The 14,344-nt window shown below is 49.3% G+C and overlaps 1 protein-coding gene across 1 annotated transcript in view; it reads right to left on the bottom strand.

Moving 5' to 3' along the window:
• The window catches only part of COMP (cartilage oligomeric matrix protein), a 45,079-nt gene that overhangs the window by 4,749 nt on the left and 25,986 nt on the right, over positions 1 to 14,344 (bottom strand). Inside the window, exons 11-16 of the mRNA XM_083421667.1 lie at positions 13,980 to 14,032; positions 12,097 to 12,290; positions 10,193 to 10,371; positions 9,171 to 9,219; positions 6,836 to 7,032; positions 2,815 to 2,987 (exon numbers count right to left, since the gene is read on the bottom strand). Coding sequence (XP_083277793.1) covers positions 2,815 to 2,987; positions 6,836 to 7,032; positions 9,171 to 9,219; positions 10,193 to 10,371; positions 12,097 to 12,290; positions 13,980 to 14,032 — 845 coding nt within the window. The remainder of the gene's footprint in view (positions 1 to 2,814; positions 2,988 to 6,835; positions 7,033 to 9,170; positions 9,220 to 10,192; positions 10,372 to 12,096; positions 12,291 to 13,979; positions 14,033 to 14,344) is intronic.

The raw sequence follows: 14,344 nt of genomic DNA, 5'->3' as shown, positions 1-14,344 counted from the left end.
ATCTTCTGGCCACTGCTGAGTTTTCCAAACTTGCTGGCATATTGAGTGTAGCACCTTAACAGCATCATCTTTTAAAATTTTAAATAGTTCAGCTGGAATACCATCACTTCCACTGGCCTTGTTATTTGCAATGCTTTCTAAGGCCCATTTGACTTCACTCTCCAGGATGTCTGGCTCAAGGTCAGCAACCACACTACCTGGGGTGTACGAGACATCCATATCTTTCTGGTATAGTTCCTCTGTGTATTCTTGCCACCTCTTCTTGATGTCTTCTGCTTCTGTTAGGTCCTTACCACTTTTGTCCTTTATTATGGTAACCTTTGAACGAAATGTTCCTTTCATATCTCCAATTTTCTTGAACAGATCTCTGGTTCTTCCCATTCTGTTGTTTTCCTCTATTTCTTTGCATTGCTCATTTAAGAAGGCCTTCTTGTCTCTCCTTGCTATTTTTTGGAATTCTGCATTCAATTTCCTGTATCTTTCACTATCCCCCTCGCATTTTGCTTGCCTTCTCTCCTCCGCTATTCGTAAGGCCTCGTTGGACACTTTGCTTTCTTGCATTTCCTTTTCATTGGGATGGTTTTCGTTGCTGCCTCCTGTATAATGTTTCGAGCCTCCATCCATAGTTCTTCAGGCACTCTGTCCAGCAATTCTAAATCCTTAAACCTGTTCCTCACTTCCACTGTGTATTCATATGGGATTTGGTTTAGATTGTATCTTACTGGCCCAGTGGTTTTTCCTACTTTCTTCAGTTTAAGCTTGAATTTTGCTATAAGAAGCTGATGATCTGAGCCACAGTCAGCTCCAGGTCTTGTTTTTGCTGACTGTATAGAGCTTCTCCATCTTTGGCTGCAGAGAATATAATCAATCTGATTTCGATGCTGCCCATCTGGTGATGTCCATGTGTAGAGTCGTCTCTTGTGTTGTTGGAAAAGAGTGTTTGTGATGACCAGCTTGTTCTCTTGACAGAACTCTATTAGCCTTTGCCCTGCTTCGTTTTGAATTCCAAGACCAAATTTGCCAATTGTTCCTTTTATCTCTTGATTCCCTACTTTAGCATTCCAATCCCCTATAATGAGAAGAACATCCTTCTTTGGTGTCACTTCTATAAGGTGTTGTAAGTCTTCATAGAATTGGTCAATTTCAGTTTCTTCAGCACCAGTAGTTGGTGCATAAACTTGGATTACTGTGATGTTAAAAGGTCTGCCTTGGATTCGTATCGAGATCATTCTTCAAGCCCCTTCGCCACGGCAAGGCAGTGATCCATGAAGGGGTCTTTGGAAATAACCCCAAATAAAGGCCCCTTTGTACCTTAGGAACTTGCCTTATCTGGTTTTGTTTTTAAATACGCATTTCACAAAACAAGACAAATAACTGGAAACTGAAAAGGGTGCTTATAACCTCTTGCTATGTTTGAAATAAATTTTGCAAGGGTGTCTTGCGTTCAGCGACAACAGAAAACAAGAAGACACAGTATTTTATTTTATTTTTTAAAAAGAGATTGCATTCAAATTCATGCACCAACATGATAAAAACAGACAGGCATCAAGCGCCGTCAAAACCTGCATAGAAGCAGGAAGTCAAGAGGCTGTTGGGCTCTGCTGAGGAGGGAATCCCAGAGCTACAGAGATGTAGTGATCAGGTGGGATTGCTATGAGGAATTATAAAAATGTGGAGCAAGCCATTTGTGTCAGCAATGAAAGCATTGTGTTGACTGGGTTTGAGACATTTTGATATGATTTTTCATCAATCCATCCCTCTGCATCTATGTCCTATTTCTCTTGCTTGACACAGGTTAGTTGCCGGTTGCCGTGCCAGGCATCCTAGGCCATAAAAGATAGGCAGTTTCTTTGATGTAGCTATTGTTAGTTTTGTTAATCTTAGGGCCAGGAAGAGAGTTCACAAGGAGATGGTAAATACTGTTTCTTGCTGTTTATGACCTCCGGAGTTTCCTAAAAGCATTTACTCTCCGATACGTATGCATGCTCAGAGTAGTCTTTGTACTTAAAAGTTAATTTCTTCTGATCTAACTTTGTCCCACGTGCGGGTTTTGAAATGTTCAGAGGAAATCTGATTGGTTCTTTTTTCTTCTTCAAAATTTCAAATTAATTTTCCCAAAAAAATTTAAGACTAACAAACAAACAAACATACATACATACATACATACATCCTAATTGTAATTAAACCAATCTTAATAACATTGTTAAGTGACTTCCTCAAATCCCCCTGGTTGAATTTCATTGTACAGTGGTACCTCAGGTCAACTACTTCATTCGTTCCGGAGGTCCGTACTTAACCTGAAACTGTTCTTAACCTGAAGCACCACTTTAGCTAATGGGGCCTCCTGCTGCCGCCACACAATTTCTGTTCTCATCCTGAAGCAAAGTTCTTAACCCGAGGTACTATTTCTGGGTTAGCGGAGTCTGTAACCTGAAGCATATGTAACCTGAGGTAAACACTGTATATCATTTTAACGGTTTTCCAAAATCAATTTTCTCAAAAAAAAATTAACTTGATCACTTAACATCTTTCATTCTTTCTAAACATCTTAATTCCTAGAAATCTGATTGGTTCTTATGTACACTGTGTAAAAAGTTTTTTTGTGAATAAAACGACCTGGGTCGAGGGGTGGACAGGAATTATTATTATCCGCACCCCTCCCAGAGTCTTGCTGGTTCAAGCCTCTGTGTGTATTTTATTATCAGAGTCTAATCCTTTGCTTTGGGAACGCCTCACAGGACCATCACTGAGCCAGGCCTTTCCGCCGGGCACCCATCCCTGGCGCACCTGCGCACCTGTGCCCCTGCCACTTACCGGATGTAGCCCACCTGGGGCCGGTGCTGCAGGAACCAGCGGTAGGAGGTCTTGTCCTTCCAGCCGACGTTGCGAGGGTCCTTCCAGAGCAGCTTGACCTGGTTGGCCGTGTCCCCTGTGTGCCACAGGGAGTTGCGGAGGTATTCTCCAGGGCCCGTCTTGGACTTCACTGCCTGGGATTGGAGGGAAGGGCAGGGGAGTTCAGAAAGCAGGAGCGGAGAGGTGCTGTGCTCTTTGTGGTGCTTAGTTAATCTTGTAAGAAGTTCCTCAGGAGGCTTAGTTAATCCTACATCATGTGTGAACAGTTTTTGGGAACTTTGAAGCTTGTTTCCACTGAAAAATTTGATGACTACAGTGGTGCCCCGCAAGACGAATGCCTCGCAAGACGGAAAACCCGCTAGACTAGGTTTTCCGTTTTGGAGGTGCTTCGCAAAACGAATTTGCTATGGGCTTGCTTCGCAAGACGAAAATGTCTTGCGAGTTCTGCGGGCGTTTTTTCCCTCCCCCCCTTTTCCCCCAGCCCCTAAGCCGCTTAACAGCTGTTCTCTAAGCCGCTTAACAGCTGATGCTAAGCCGCTTGACAGCTGATCTAAGCCGCTTATCAGCTGATCCACTAAGCCGCTAATAGCCTTTTAGCAGCTAATCCACTAATCCCTTAATAGCCGCTAATCCCTTAATAGCCTCTAATCCCTTAATAGCCGCTAATCCCTTAATAGCCGCTAATAGCCACTAAACCGCTAATAGCGCTAATCCGCTAATGGGCTTGCTTCGCAAGACGAAACAAAACGCAAGACGAAGAGACTCGCGGAACGGATTCTTTTCGTCTTGCGAGGCACCACTGTATATGAAAGAACTCGGTGTGGGCTTTCCCACCAGGAAGCTGGCTGGTGTTGCCAAGCCCAATGTGATCATCAGTTGCAACGGAGATGTTATAACCATCAAAACAGAGAGCAGTTTAAAGAACACCGAGATTTCCTTCAAACTGGGGGAACCGTTTGATGAGACCACAGCAGATGACAGGAAAGTAAAGAGTATTGTAACATTAGACAATGGGTCGCTCAATCAGTTGCAGAGATGGGATGGCAAAGAGACCACAATAAAAAGAAAAATAGAAGATGGAAAGCTGGTTGTGGAGTGTGAAATGAACAACGTTATCTGCACCAGAGTGTATGAGAAAGCATGAAGATAGACTCCTGTGTGGTTAGTGGGACACAGAAGCAGGAGAGTTGGCTGGTTCGGGGAGCAGAGCCCCACAAGGCAGTTGCTTTCTCCAAAGAACTGATATGTTATTGATAGAACCGTTCCAAAGAACCTGTATACAGCATTCAAACTAAAAGTATGGTGACTATTCAATAAAGTGCTTAATGATAAAACATCAAAAAAACGAAGATCATGGCCACTGGTCCCATCACCTCCTGGCAAATAGAAGGGGAAGAAATGGAGGCAGTGAAAGATTTTACTTTCTTGGGCTCCATGATCACTGCAGATGGTGACAGCAGCCACGAAATTAAAAGCCGCCTGCTTTTTGGGAGGAAAGCAATGACAAACCTGGACAGCATTTTAAAAAGCAGAGACATCACCTTGCCAACAAAGGTCCGTATCGTTCAAGCTATGGTTTTCCCAGTAGTGATGTATGGAAGTGAGAGCTGGACCATAAAGAAGGCTGATTGCCGAAGAATTGATGCTTTTGAATTCTGGTGCTGGAGGAGACTCTTGAGAGTCCCATGGACTGCAAGAAGATCCAACCTCTCCATTCTGAAGGAAATCAGCCCTGAGTGCTCACTGGAAGGATAGATCCTGAAGCTGAGGCTCCAAGACTTTGGCCACCTCATGAGAAGAGAAGACTCCCTGGAAAAGACCCTGATGTTGGGAAAGATGGAGGGCACAAGGAGAAGGGGACGACAGAGGACAAGATGGTGGGACAGTGTTCTCGAAGTGACCAGCATGAGTCTGACCAAACTGCGGGTGGCAGTGGAAGACAGAAGTGCCTGGCGTGCTCTGGTCCAGGGGGTCACGAAGAGTCGGACACAGCTAAGCGACTAAACAACAACAATGATAAAAAAAGAAAGAAAGCAGGAGCGGGTTGTGGGGGCTTGCTTGAGCCCCCCACCCAGATGTGGTTGGAGAACCACAACCTGTCAGCGTCAGCAACCCGACCCTCTCCTATTTACTGTATTTTTCGCTCTATAGGACGCACCGGACCATAGGAGGGGGAGAACAGGGGGAAAAAAATTCTCCCCCTCTCTGCTCATCGCCCCTTCAGCGAAGCAGCAGGAGAAACGGAGCCCCTTCCATTTCTCCTCCCGCTTTGCTGAAGGGGTGCTGCGCAGAGAGGGAAAACTGTGCAGCGCCTCTCCAGCGAAGCGAAGCCTGGAGAGCAAGAGGGATCGGAGTGCACCGACCCCTCTCACTCTCCAGGCTTCAGGCAGCTATCCGCAAGCCTTCGGAGCGCAGTGGGAACTCCTGCTGCACTCCGAAGGCTTGCGGATAGCCGCCTGAAGCCTCCGGAGCACAGTGGGACTTCCCGCTGCGCTCTGGGGGCTTCAGGCGGCTTCAGCGAAAGCAACGCGAAGCCTCCGGAGCGCGGGGGGAGCTCTCCCTCTGCGCTTCGGAGGCTTTGCGTTGCTATCGCTGAAGCCAAGGAGCCTGCATTCACTCCATAAGACGCACACACATTTCCCCTTAATTTTTGAAGGGGGAAAAGCGCGTCTTACAGAGCGAAAAATACGGTATACAACCCGCCTTTCTCACAGGCTGGGGTTCAAGGTGGCTTACAGCATTTTAAAAATAATGGTTGTAAACATTTTTTTGGCGATCACTTTCATTCGTAAACCGGTTTTGAGGTTTTCTTTTCAACACTCAAGCACGTGGACCTTACGAAATCAAAGAAACAAACATCGTGGAATGCGAAACAATTCTAACGAACCAGTGTAGTCAAAATGCATCCGAACACATTTCGAACCTGCTTGTCATAGAACTGTATTTTGTGTTTTTTTATCCAGTATTTTTATGTTGTGAACCGCCCTGAGATCTATAGATGGAGGGCGGTATACAAATTTTAATAATAATGGAGTTAGAAGGGATTTTGAGGGTCCTTAGTCCAACCCCCTGCAATGCAGGAATCTCAACTACGCCATTCATGTCACACACAGAGAGAGGAGATCTTGAGCCTTTTCCTAGAGAAAAAGACTAACAAGGGCAGAAGGACGTGGCTGAGGTGATGAAAGCCTGCCTAGGGTAGCTTCCAGATGACCTGATCTGATTGCTAGGAACATTCGATTCTGATTTGAGCACTTGGCCATGGTCCCATCAGCCCCGGCGGCAGACGGCTGCCCTAGCAGGGGATGATGGGAGTTGTAGTCTAGGACATCTGGAGGACAACATGGGCACCCAAGGCTGCCTTAGGCTCTTCCCTGGTGGCCGGCCAGAGCCTTTGCCTTGTGTCTGCAGGAGAACTGGCTCTAAACTGCTTGAACAGCCAAAATGCAGACGAGATTTGGGAGAAGGCAAGTGAGATACGGGATGCGGGTGGCGCTGTGGGTTAAACCACAGAGCCTAGGATTTGCTGATCAGAAGGTCAGCGGTTTGAATCCCCGCAATGACGGGTTGAGCTCCCGTCTCTCGGTCCCTGCTCCTGCCAACCTAGCAGTTTGAAAGCACCAGTAGATAAATAGGTACCACTCTGGCAGGAAGCTAAACGGCGTTTCCGTGCACTGCTCTGGTTCGCCAGAAGCGGCTTAGTCCTGCTGGCCACATGACCCGGAAGCTGTACACCGGATCCCTCGGCCAATAAAGCGAGATGAGCGCCGCAACCCCAGAGTCAGCCACGACTGGACCTAATGGTCAGGGGTCCCTTTACCTTTAATTGAGATACAGATCAGCCGTCGGGGAAAAGATCCCTGCTTCTCCATTCTCGTTGCCAGAGAGGAGAAACAGAGATTTTGTGTGGCCTGTTTCGTCCCCTGTTTTCCTGGCTTGGCCCGCGGCGTCTGGGCTCCCCCTGGGCTCCTCAGCCACCTACCTTGAGCTGGATCCCCGGTTCCGCCACAGCCCGGAAGGGGTTGGCCTGCCAGTAGGTCTGCTCCATCTGCTTCCACATGACCACGTAGAAGCTGGCGCTGTCCTGGTAGCCGAAGATGAAGCCGGCGTAGTCATCGTCCGTGGCCGTGTTCACGTGGAAGGTGCCCTCGAAGTCCACCCCGTTGAATGCGGTGTACCCTCAAGCAAGGGAGAGAGGGGTCACCGCCACAGAATTTGGGGGCGGGGGGCGGCTGGTGGTCTTGGCCTGCAACTCCCGCCAGCCAGCAAGAGCCCCTGAATGGCTAGGGGTGGGGAGGTGCAGTCCAGCAGCGCCTTGAAGGGCAGACGTGGCCCAGCTGCAAGCATGGGAATCCTGTCTCAGACCCTTGGCCCAGCTAGCTCAGTACTGTCTGCACGGACTGGCAGCAGCTCTCCAGGGCTTTAGGAAGGGTTGTCTCCAAGCTCTAGCTGGAGAAGCCCCCAGGGACTGAACCTCGGACCTTCTGCATGCAAAGCAGGTGTTCTCGGCCCAGTATACCTGAAGGAGCGTCTCCACCCCCATCGTTCTGTCCAGACACAGAGGTCCAGCACCGAGGGCCTTCTGGCGGTTCCCTCCCTGCGAGAAGTGAGGTTACAGGGAACCAGGCAGAGGGCCTTCTCGGTAGTGGCACCCGCCCTGTGGAACGCCCTCCCACCAGATGTCAAAGAGAGCAACAACTACCAGACATTTAGAAGACGTCTGAAGGCAGCCCTGTTTAGGGAAGCTTTTAATGTTTAATAGACTACTGTATTTTAATATTCTGTTGAAAGCCCCCCAGAGGGGCTGGGGAAACCCAGCCAGATTGGCAGGGTATAAATAATAAATTATTATTATTATATTATTATTATTACTATTATTCTACCCCTGAGCCATGGCCCATCCGCCCCACATCACTATCGGGGCAAGTGCTGGGGCCAGGTCAGCCAACAACTCACAAGATGCCAGTGAAGTTAACACTTTATTCAAAGGAAACAGCTCAGACCAGTGAGCATAGCAACTCTTCCAGGTAATAATAATAATAATAATAATAATAATAATAATAATAATAATGTTTTATTTATACCCCGCCCTCCCCAGCCAAGACCGGGCTCAGGGCAGCTAACACCAGGTATAAAAACAATTGATTAAAATACAACTTAAAAACAAGATTAAAATACAACATTAAAATGCAGCCTCGTTTCAGCAGAAACTCAAAGACTTTTTTGGGGATGAAAATGTCAAGTCTTCACCAAGGCCAACTATCCAGACTGGTCCTACGTGGGCCAGAAAAAAGCCAGGGAAGTCCCCAAATAGGAGTTCCATCACAGAAGGAGAAAGGAAAAAGGAAGAGGGGAAGGGGATCAAGTTGATTCCAAGCCAAAGGGCAGGCGGAACAACTCTGTCTCACAGGCCCTGCGGAAAGAAATCAGATCCTGCAGGGACCAGGTCTCATGAGACAGAGCGTTCCACCAGGCCGGGGCCAGTGTTGAGAAGGCCCTGGCTCTGGTTGAGGCTAATCTGACTTCCTTAGGGCCCGGGACCATTAGGGTGTTGCATAGGGTGCATAGGGTGTTCCTCCGTGGGGCATACCGGGAGAGGTGGTCCCGTAGGTATGAGGGTCCTAGGCTGTGAAGGGCTTTAAAGGTCAAAACCAGCACCTTAAATCTGACCCTGTACTCCACCGGGAAGCAGTAGGTCTTGCCCCAGTGCGGAAGTTGTGAGGACTGAAGTACCCACCTTCCCACAACTCCCTAAGCCCTCCCCTCCCCAGGTTCTTCCCTTGCAACCTGAGGCTCCTTGGCTGTCTCTGCTTTGCCCTCTGCACATTCTGGGAGACCGGGGGGGGGGGGAGCTGGTCACAGCAGGAGGGGGAGACCCCCTGGCTTCTTCAGCAGCCTGCCTCATCTCTGCCTCTTGGCCTCCTTCCTCTCCTGCTTCAGCTCCTGTCTCTGATTCTGAGCTGCTCTCTGCCACAGACTCCTCCCGCTCACTAAAGCCTGTTGCCTCTTCAGCTTCTGACACTCCCTCCACCCAGTCTTCTCCCTCTGACTACTCACTGTCACCCCACCACCCCTCATCGGGCTCTGAGCCTTCTTCCCTTGGGGGTCCCCCAAGCTGGTGCCTCCCCCCACTCACCCACATCCAACCAGCCCATGACAATCACTTTTATCGACAAGCCCATGACATTTATATTCGGATGACACAGCTGTTCACTGATATTCTTTATTGGTGGCTGGTTTTTATGAAGACTTTGTGAAAGAATATGAATAATGGTGGGGAAAGGGTGTGGGAATTATGTGTGAAAAATATCACTTACCGACGGCCAAACCCGGGTCGCTGTTCATGGTCTGAACAATCTCCATTCCCTGCAGATGAGAGAGAGAGAGAGAGAGAGAGAGAAAGAAAGAAAGGGTGCTTTTTTCAGTCTGAGAGCATCATTCAGGTGGTTTGGAAGCACTAACTGGACTACTGCAAAGTGCTGAGTGTGGGGCCACCTTTGAAGACCACCTGGAAGCTACATCCGGTGTAGAACAGCTGGGGAGCTTTTTCAGCCGTTCAGAAAACATAACACTGGCTGGGTCAGCGTCCCTATTTGCTTTCATCTCAAAGCCAAGGCTGTGGTAAGTCACAAAACTTTAGAAGCTACACAACTTGGAAACTAAATATCTGAGGAACGACTCCCTCACATCCATCTCCCTGTGCCACCCCTGGAGATTTGGCTCCCAGTACGTTTCTGAGCACAATTCAAAGTGTTGGTGCTGACCTTTAAAGCCGGTCCAGTATACCTGAAGGAGCATCTCCACCCCATCGTTCTGCCCGGACACTGAGGTCCAGATCCGAGGGCCTTCTGGCGGTTCCCTCACTGCAAAAAGCCAAGTTACAGGGAACCAGGCAGAGGGCCTTCTCGGTGGTGGCACCCGCCCTGTGGAACGCCCCCCCATCAGATGTCAAAGAGAACAACTACCAGACTTTTAGACGACATCTGAGGGCAGCCCTGTTTAGGGAACCTTTTAATGTTTGAGGCATTACTGTATTTTAATATTGTGTTGGAAGCCGCCCAGAGTGGCTGGGGAAACCCAGCCAGATGGGCGGGGTACAAATAATAAATTATTATTATTATTATTATTATTATTATTATTATTATTTATTATTATTACTAGTTCCCAGGGCCAGACAGAGACATTTGGAGGGCCACATTCACACCCCTCTTCTGGACAGCCCCCTCCACACCTGGGCGTAACTGAACAGGGACAAGGAAGGAAGCGTATTCTGCGGAAAGCTTTTCCTTCCGCCTTTGACCACGGCAGGAAATGGGGTACGTAAAAGCCCCCAACTGACCTGGTTGAGGACAATCCAGTTGGGATCGATCTGCGCATCTCCCTCAGGATCCAGCACCACCGTCTGAAACGCCCGGAAGTCGGTCAGCGTCACCTGGGCATTCTCTGGGCAGACGTCTATGCGGTCGACCACCAGGTCCTTATCGAAGTCGCCCTGGCAGGCGTCCCCAATGCCGTCTCCTGCAGCGGGAAGAGGGGGAAGAAGGCTCAGTTTCCTAAGAGCAGCTCTACCCCCAGGGGGTTCCCGTTGGATCAGTGGCGTAGCGTGGGTTGTCAGCACCCGGGGCAAGGCAAGTAATTTGCGCCCCCTAACCCGGGGCAAGGCAAGTAATTTGCGCCCCCCCCCCCGCTGCACTGTCCCTCCCCCAGATAGTCCCTCTCTCCGCACTGCACGCCTGGCACCCTCCCCTCCACAGTGGGCGGCGACCCGGCGGCTCGGATCGGATTCGCACAGCCAGCACTGCAGTGAGAGAGAGAGAGTGAGCCAGGAAGGGGCAGAGAGCTGCGAGTGCGAGCGCGCCCCCCCGATGTTGCGCCCGGTGCGGCCGGGCACCCCTGCACCCCCCACGCTACACCACTGCGTTGGATCACGGAAGGACCCAGGCAGGGTGTGGTGGGGCGGGAAGGTCACAAATGCCAGATGCCGCTAGAATAAAAGTTAGGATTCAGAGACTTTCCTTTTTTACTTATTTTATGCAGCGTAGGCTCGGGTTGCAAACGTGATCCGTGCGGGATGCACGTCCACAACCCACAGCGCTGCGTCTGCACACATGCGGGTTGTGATTTGGTGTTTCTGCGCATGTGCGACCACCGAAACCCAGAAGTAACCCGTTCCAGTACTTCCGGGTTTTGGTGCGTCTGTAACCTGAAAAAACGCAACCTGAAGCATCTGTAACCCCAGGTATGGCTGTATTTATTTACATTTCTAGGTCTCTCTTCTGCCCACAGGCGTTCAAGGCAGCTACTGAAGTTGGAAGACAAATGGTTTTTTAATTAAAAAGAACAACAGCAAGTTGATGGATCTCATGGATTCGAAGTTATTGTTATGAGTTTGGCGGGGGTGTCAGTCTGGACGATACCCCGGGCCGCTTCCAATCCTGTATACAGTGGACGCTCAGGTTGCGAATGTGATCCATGCAGAATGCACATTCGCAACCTGCAGCAGCGCATCTGCACACATGTGGGTTGCGATTCAGCGCTTCTGTGCATGTGCAGAGTGCGATTTAGCACTTCTGCGCATGCACGACCACCGAAACCCAGAAGTAATCCATTCCAGTACTTCCAGGTTTTGGAGCATCCATAACCCCAAAAAACGCAACCTGAACCGTGTGTAACCCGAGGTACGACTGTATTGCGGTGGGTGGGGGAGCGGGGGAAAATCTATAAGAGTAAGCATGACCAACCAGTACTTTTCTCAAGGCCATGCTTTTGGTAGGCTAGCTAAGACCTGCAATTCTACAGACCCAAAGAGGCTGCCCTGTTGCCATAGAGACGTGTGGGTGGTCGTTCTCCCACCTCACCTGGCTGGATGCCACACCATCGTGGGATGGAGAGCAGGTGGCCACAGGGGTGTGTGTGAGTTTTGCTGATGACTTGGGTGGGTGGAGGAGAGAGAGAGAGACACGTCTTGCTGTGTGCAGGATTTGGGTCTCCAATTGGGGAAGCAAGATCTGCCGAGGCGTTAATGCTGTGAGCCTCTCTGCCCTACACTCAGGTAAATAAAACCATACAAGCTAAAAGAGACCACAGTCTCCTCTGAGCAAACACCTTTGCAGTCTTTCAGCACTCTGAGAGGGGACAGCACCTAACGAACCGCTCCAGGTGAGGCCGTGGCCAATGACAAAACCAGAGAGGTGGCCTGATGAGGTTTCTGCTCTTTTTTGCAAGGCCTGTTCTCTTGCTTACTGTCTGTGTCTTCCTGCCCGGGGTTAGGGACCAAGCGGCAGTTGTCTGGTCCGGGGGGCCTGCGGTCAGGGATGCCGTCGTTGTCGTCGTCCTCGTCACATTCGTCCCCGATCCCGTCCTGGTCAGAGTCCAGCTGGGAGCTGTTGGGCACCGAGGGGCAGTTGTCCCTGGAGTCCTGGTGGCCGTCTCCATCCCTGTCGTGCAGAGAGAGAGGAAGGGAAGATTGAGGCTTCAAGAGCAAGGGAACATTGGACCACATGAGAAGCTCAGAGTCACCACTTTGACCCGACGGCAAGCAATGACCCAGCAAAGGAGAAGATAGAAGAGGAATTGGCAGTGGCTAGGTCTCTTTCTAGGGACGCGGGTGGCGCTGTGGGTTAAACCACAGAGCCTAGGACTTGATGATCAGAAAGTCGGCGGTTGCTCCCGTTGCTCGGTCCCTGCTCCTGCCAACCTAGCAGTTCGGAACCACGTCAAAGTGCAAGTAGATAAACAGGTACCACTCCGGCGGGAAGGTAAACGGCGTTTCCGTGTGCTGCTCTGGTTCGCCACAAGCGGCTTAGTCATGCTGGCCACATGTACGCCGGCTCCCTCGGCCAGTAAAGCGAGATGAGTGCCGCAACCCCAGAGTCGGCCACGACTGGACCTAATGGTCAGGGGTCCCTTTACCCTTTACCTAGGTAGGTCTCTTTCTATGTCTCCTTTTTAACAGGTCCCTCTAAAGTAAACCGATTCCCTCAGGATGAATGGACAAAAGTCAACGATTATTTAGCTAAAGTTGTTAAGTTAAACTAATTGGAAATAGCTTGCAGGCAACAGATAGGCTTAGGAATTTATATAACTTAAGTGATATTTAACATGTACAATTTTGAATTGAAAAAATATAAGGATGTGAATGGACTAAGTATATAAGAATTAGGATTTGGAAAGCCGTTATAAGGATATGAATGGAAATTCAACCAAGGGGAAGCGAGGAAGTCACTTAACAATGTTAATAAGTGTAATTTTAATAAGGTTATGATTTATGTATGTTTGTGTGTTTTGTTTATAATTTTGTGAAAATTAATATTTTTTAAAAAAATAAATAAATAAAGGATGTCACATAGAGGAGGGAGAAAGGTTGTTTTCTGCTGCTCCAGAGAAGCGGACACGGAGCAATGGATCCAAGAAAGAAGATTCCACCTCAACATTAGGAAGAACTTCCTGACAGTAAGAGCTGTTTGACAGTGGAGTTTGCTGCCAAGGAGTGTGGTGGAGTCTCCTTCTTTGGAGGTCTTTAAGCAGAGGCTTGACAACCATATGTCAGGAGTGCTCTGATGGTGTTTCCTGCTTGGCAGGGGGTTGGACTCGATGGCCCTTGTGGTCTCTTCCAACTCTATGATTCTATGATTCTAAGTAAACCGATTCCGAGCTCTGAAATTCCTTGGCTGAGCTCTAGCCCTGACCCTGGACCCAGACTCCCAGGTTTCTTTCAAGGTGAATCCGGACCACACGCTCCACAGGAGGCTGCCTGCTGTATCTCTGCATGAGCTAGTCTTGTCCTTCAACCATCCCCCGCCCTCCTGTCCTCCATCCATCCAATCTGCCAGGTTGGGTGCAATCGGATCTTAAGATGTAGTAGAACTAAGTGCCCTTGAAGGCGTCTGTCTGCCGCATCTCTGTATGAGTCCCTGCTCTGGGTGCTCTTGCCTGTCAGAAGAGGCCATTATTGCACGAATCCAGTGGTGTGTGCTACCCTGAGGGGAGATCATGATTCTCTCTCAGTTGCTCTTACTTTTGGGTGTCATGATAGGTCTCAGGACTGTGGCAGTTCAGCAAAACAACTCCTACAGGTGCTCCCTAGTTCCTACCCCCCAACAGGTGAAGCCATTTCTATAACTTACCGGTCTTGGTTGGTATCACACAGGTCTCCGACGAGATCGTGGTCAGTGTCTTTCTAAATAACAGGAAGCAACAGCTGCATTATTTGCTTAAAATAAAATAAAAAAGTTTACAGGAGCAAAACAAGACTTTGAAATCCGTGACTCTTAATTTAGGGTTACCAGATGTCCCCGGTTCCCGGGGACAGTCCCCGGATTTGCAAATCTGTCCCCGGACAATTTCCGTCCCCGGAATGTCCCCAGATCTGCGAATCTGTCCCTGGGAAATGTGGCAGTGGCAGCCTCAGCAGCAACACATCATATGGAGACTTCAGGGAGAAGAGTCAATGGAGGAAGATTGGAAAAAAATTAAAGTATATTTACAGAAA

The sequence above is a fragment of the Podarcis tiliguerta genome (assembly GCF_965153285.1).
Source record: "Podarcis tiliguerta genome assembly, chromosome: 18".
In the NCBI taxonomy this organism is placed as follows: Eukaryota; Metazoa; Chordata; class Lepidosauria; order Squamata; family Lacertidae; genus Podarcis; species Podarcis tiliguerta.
This window is presented reverse-complemented; position numbering and strand designations above follow the sequence as displayed.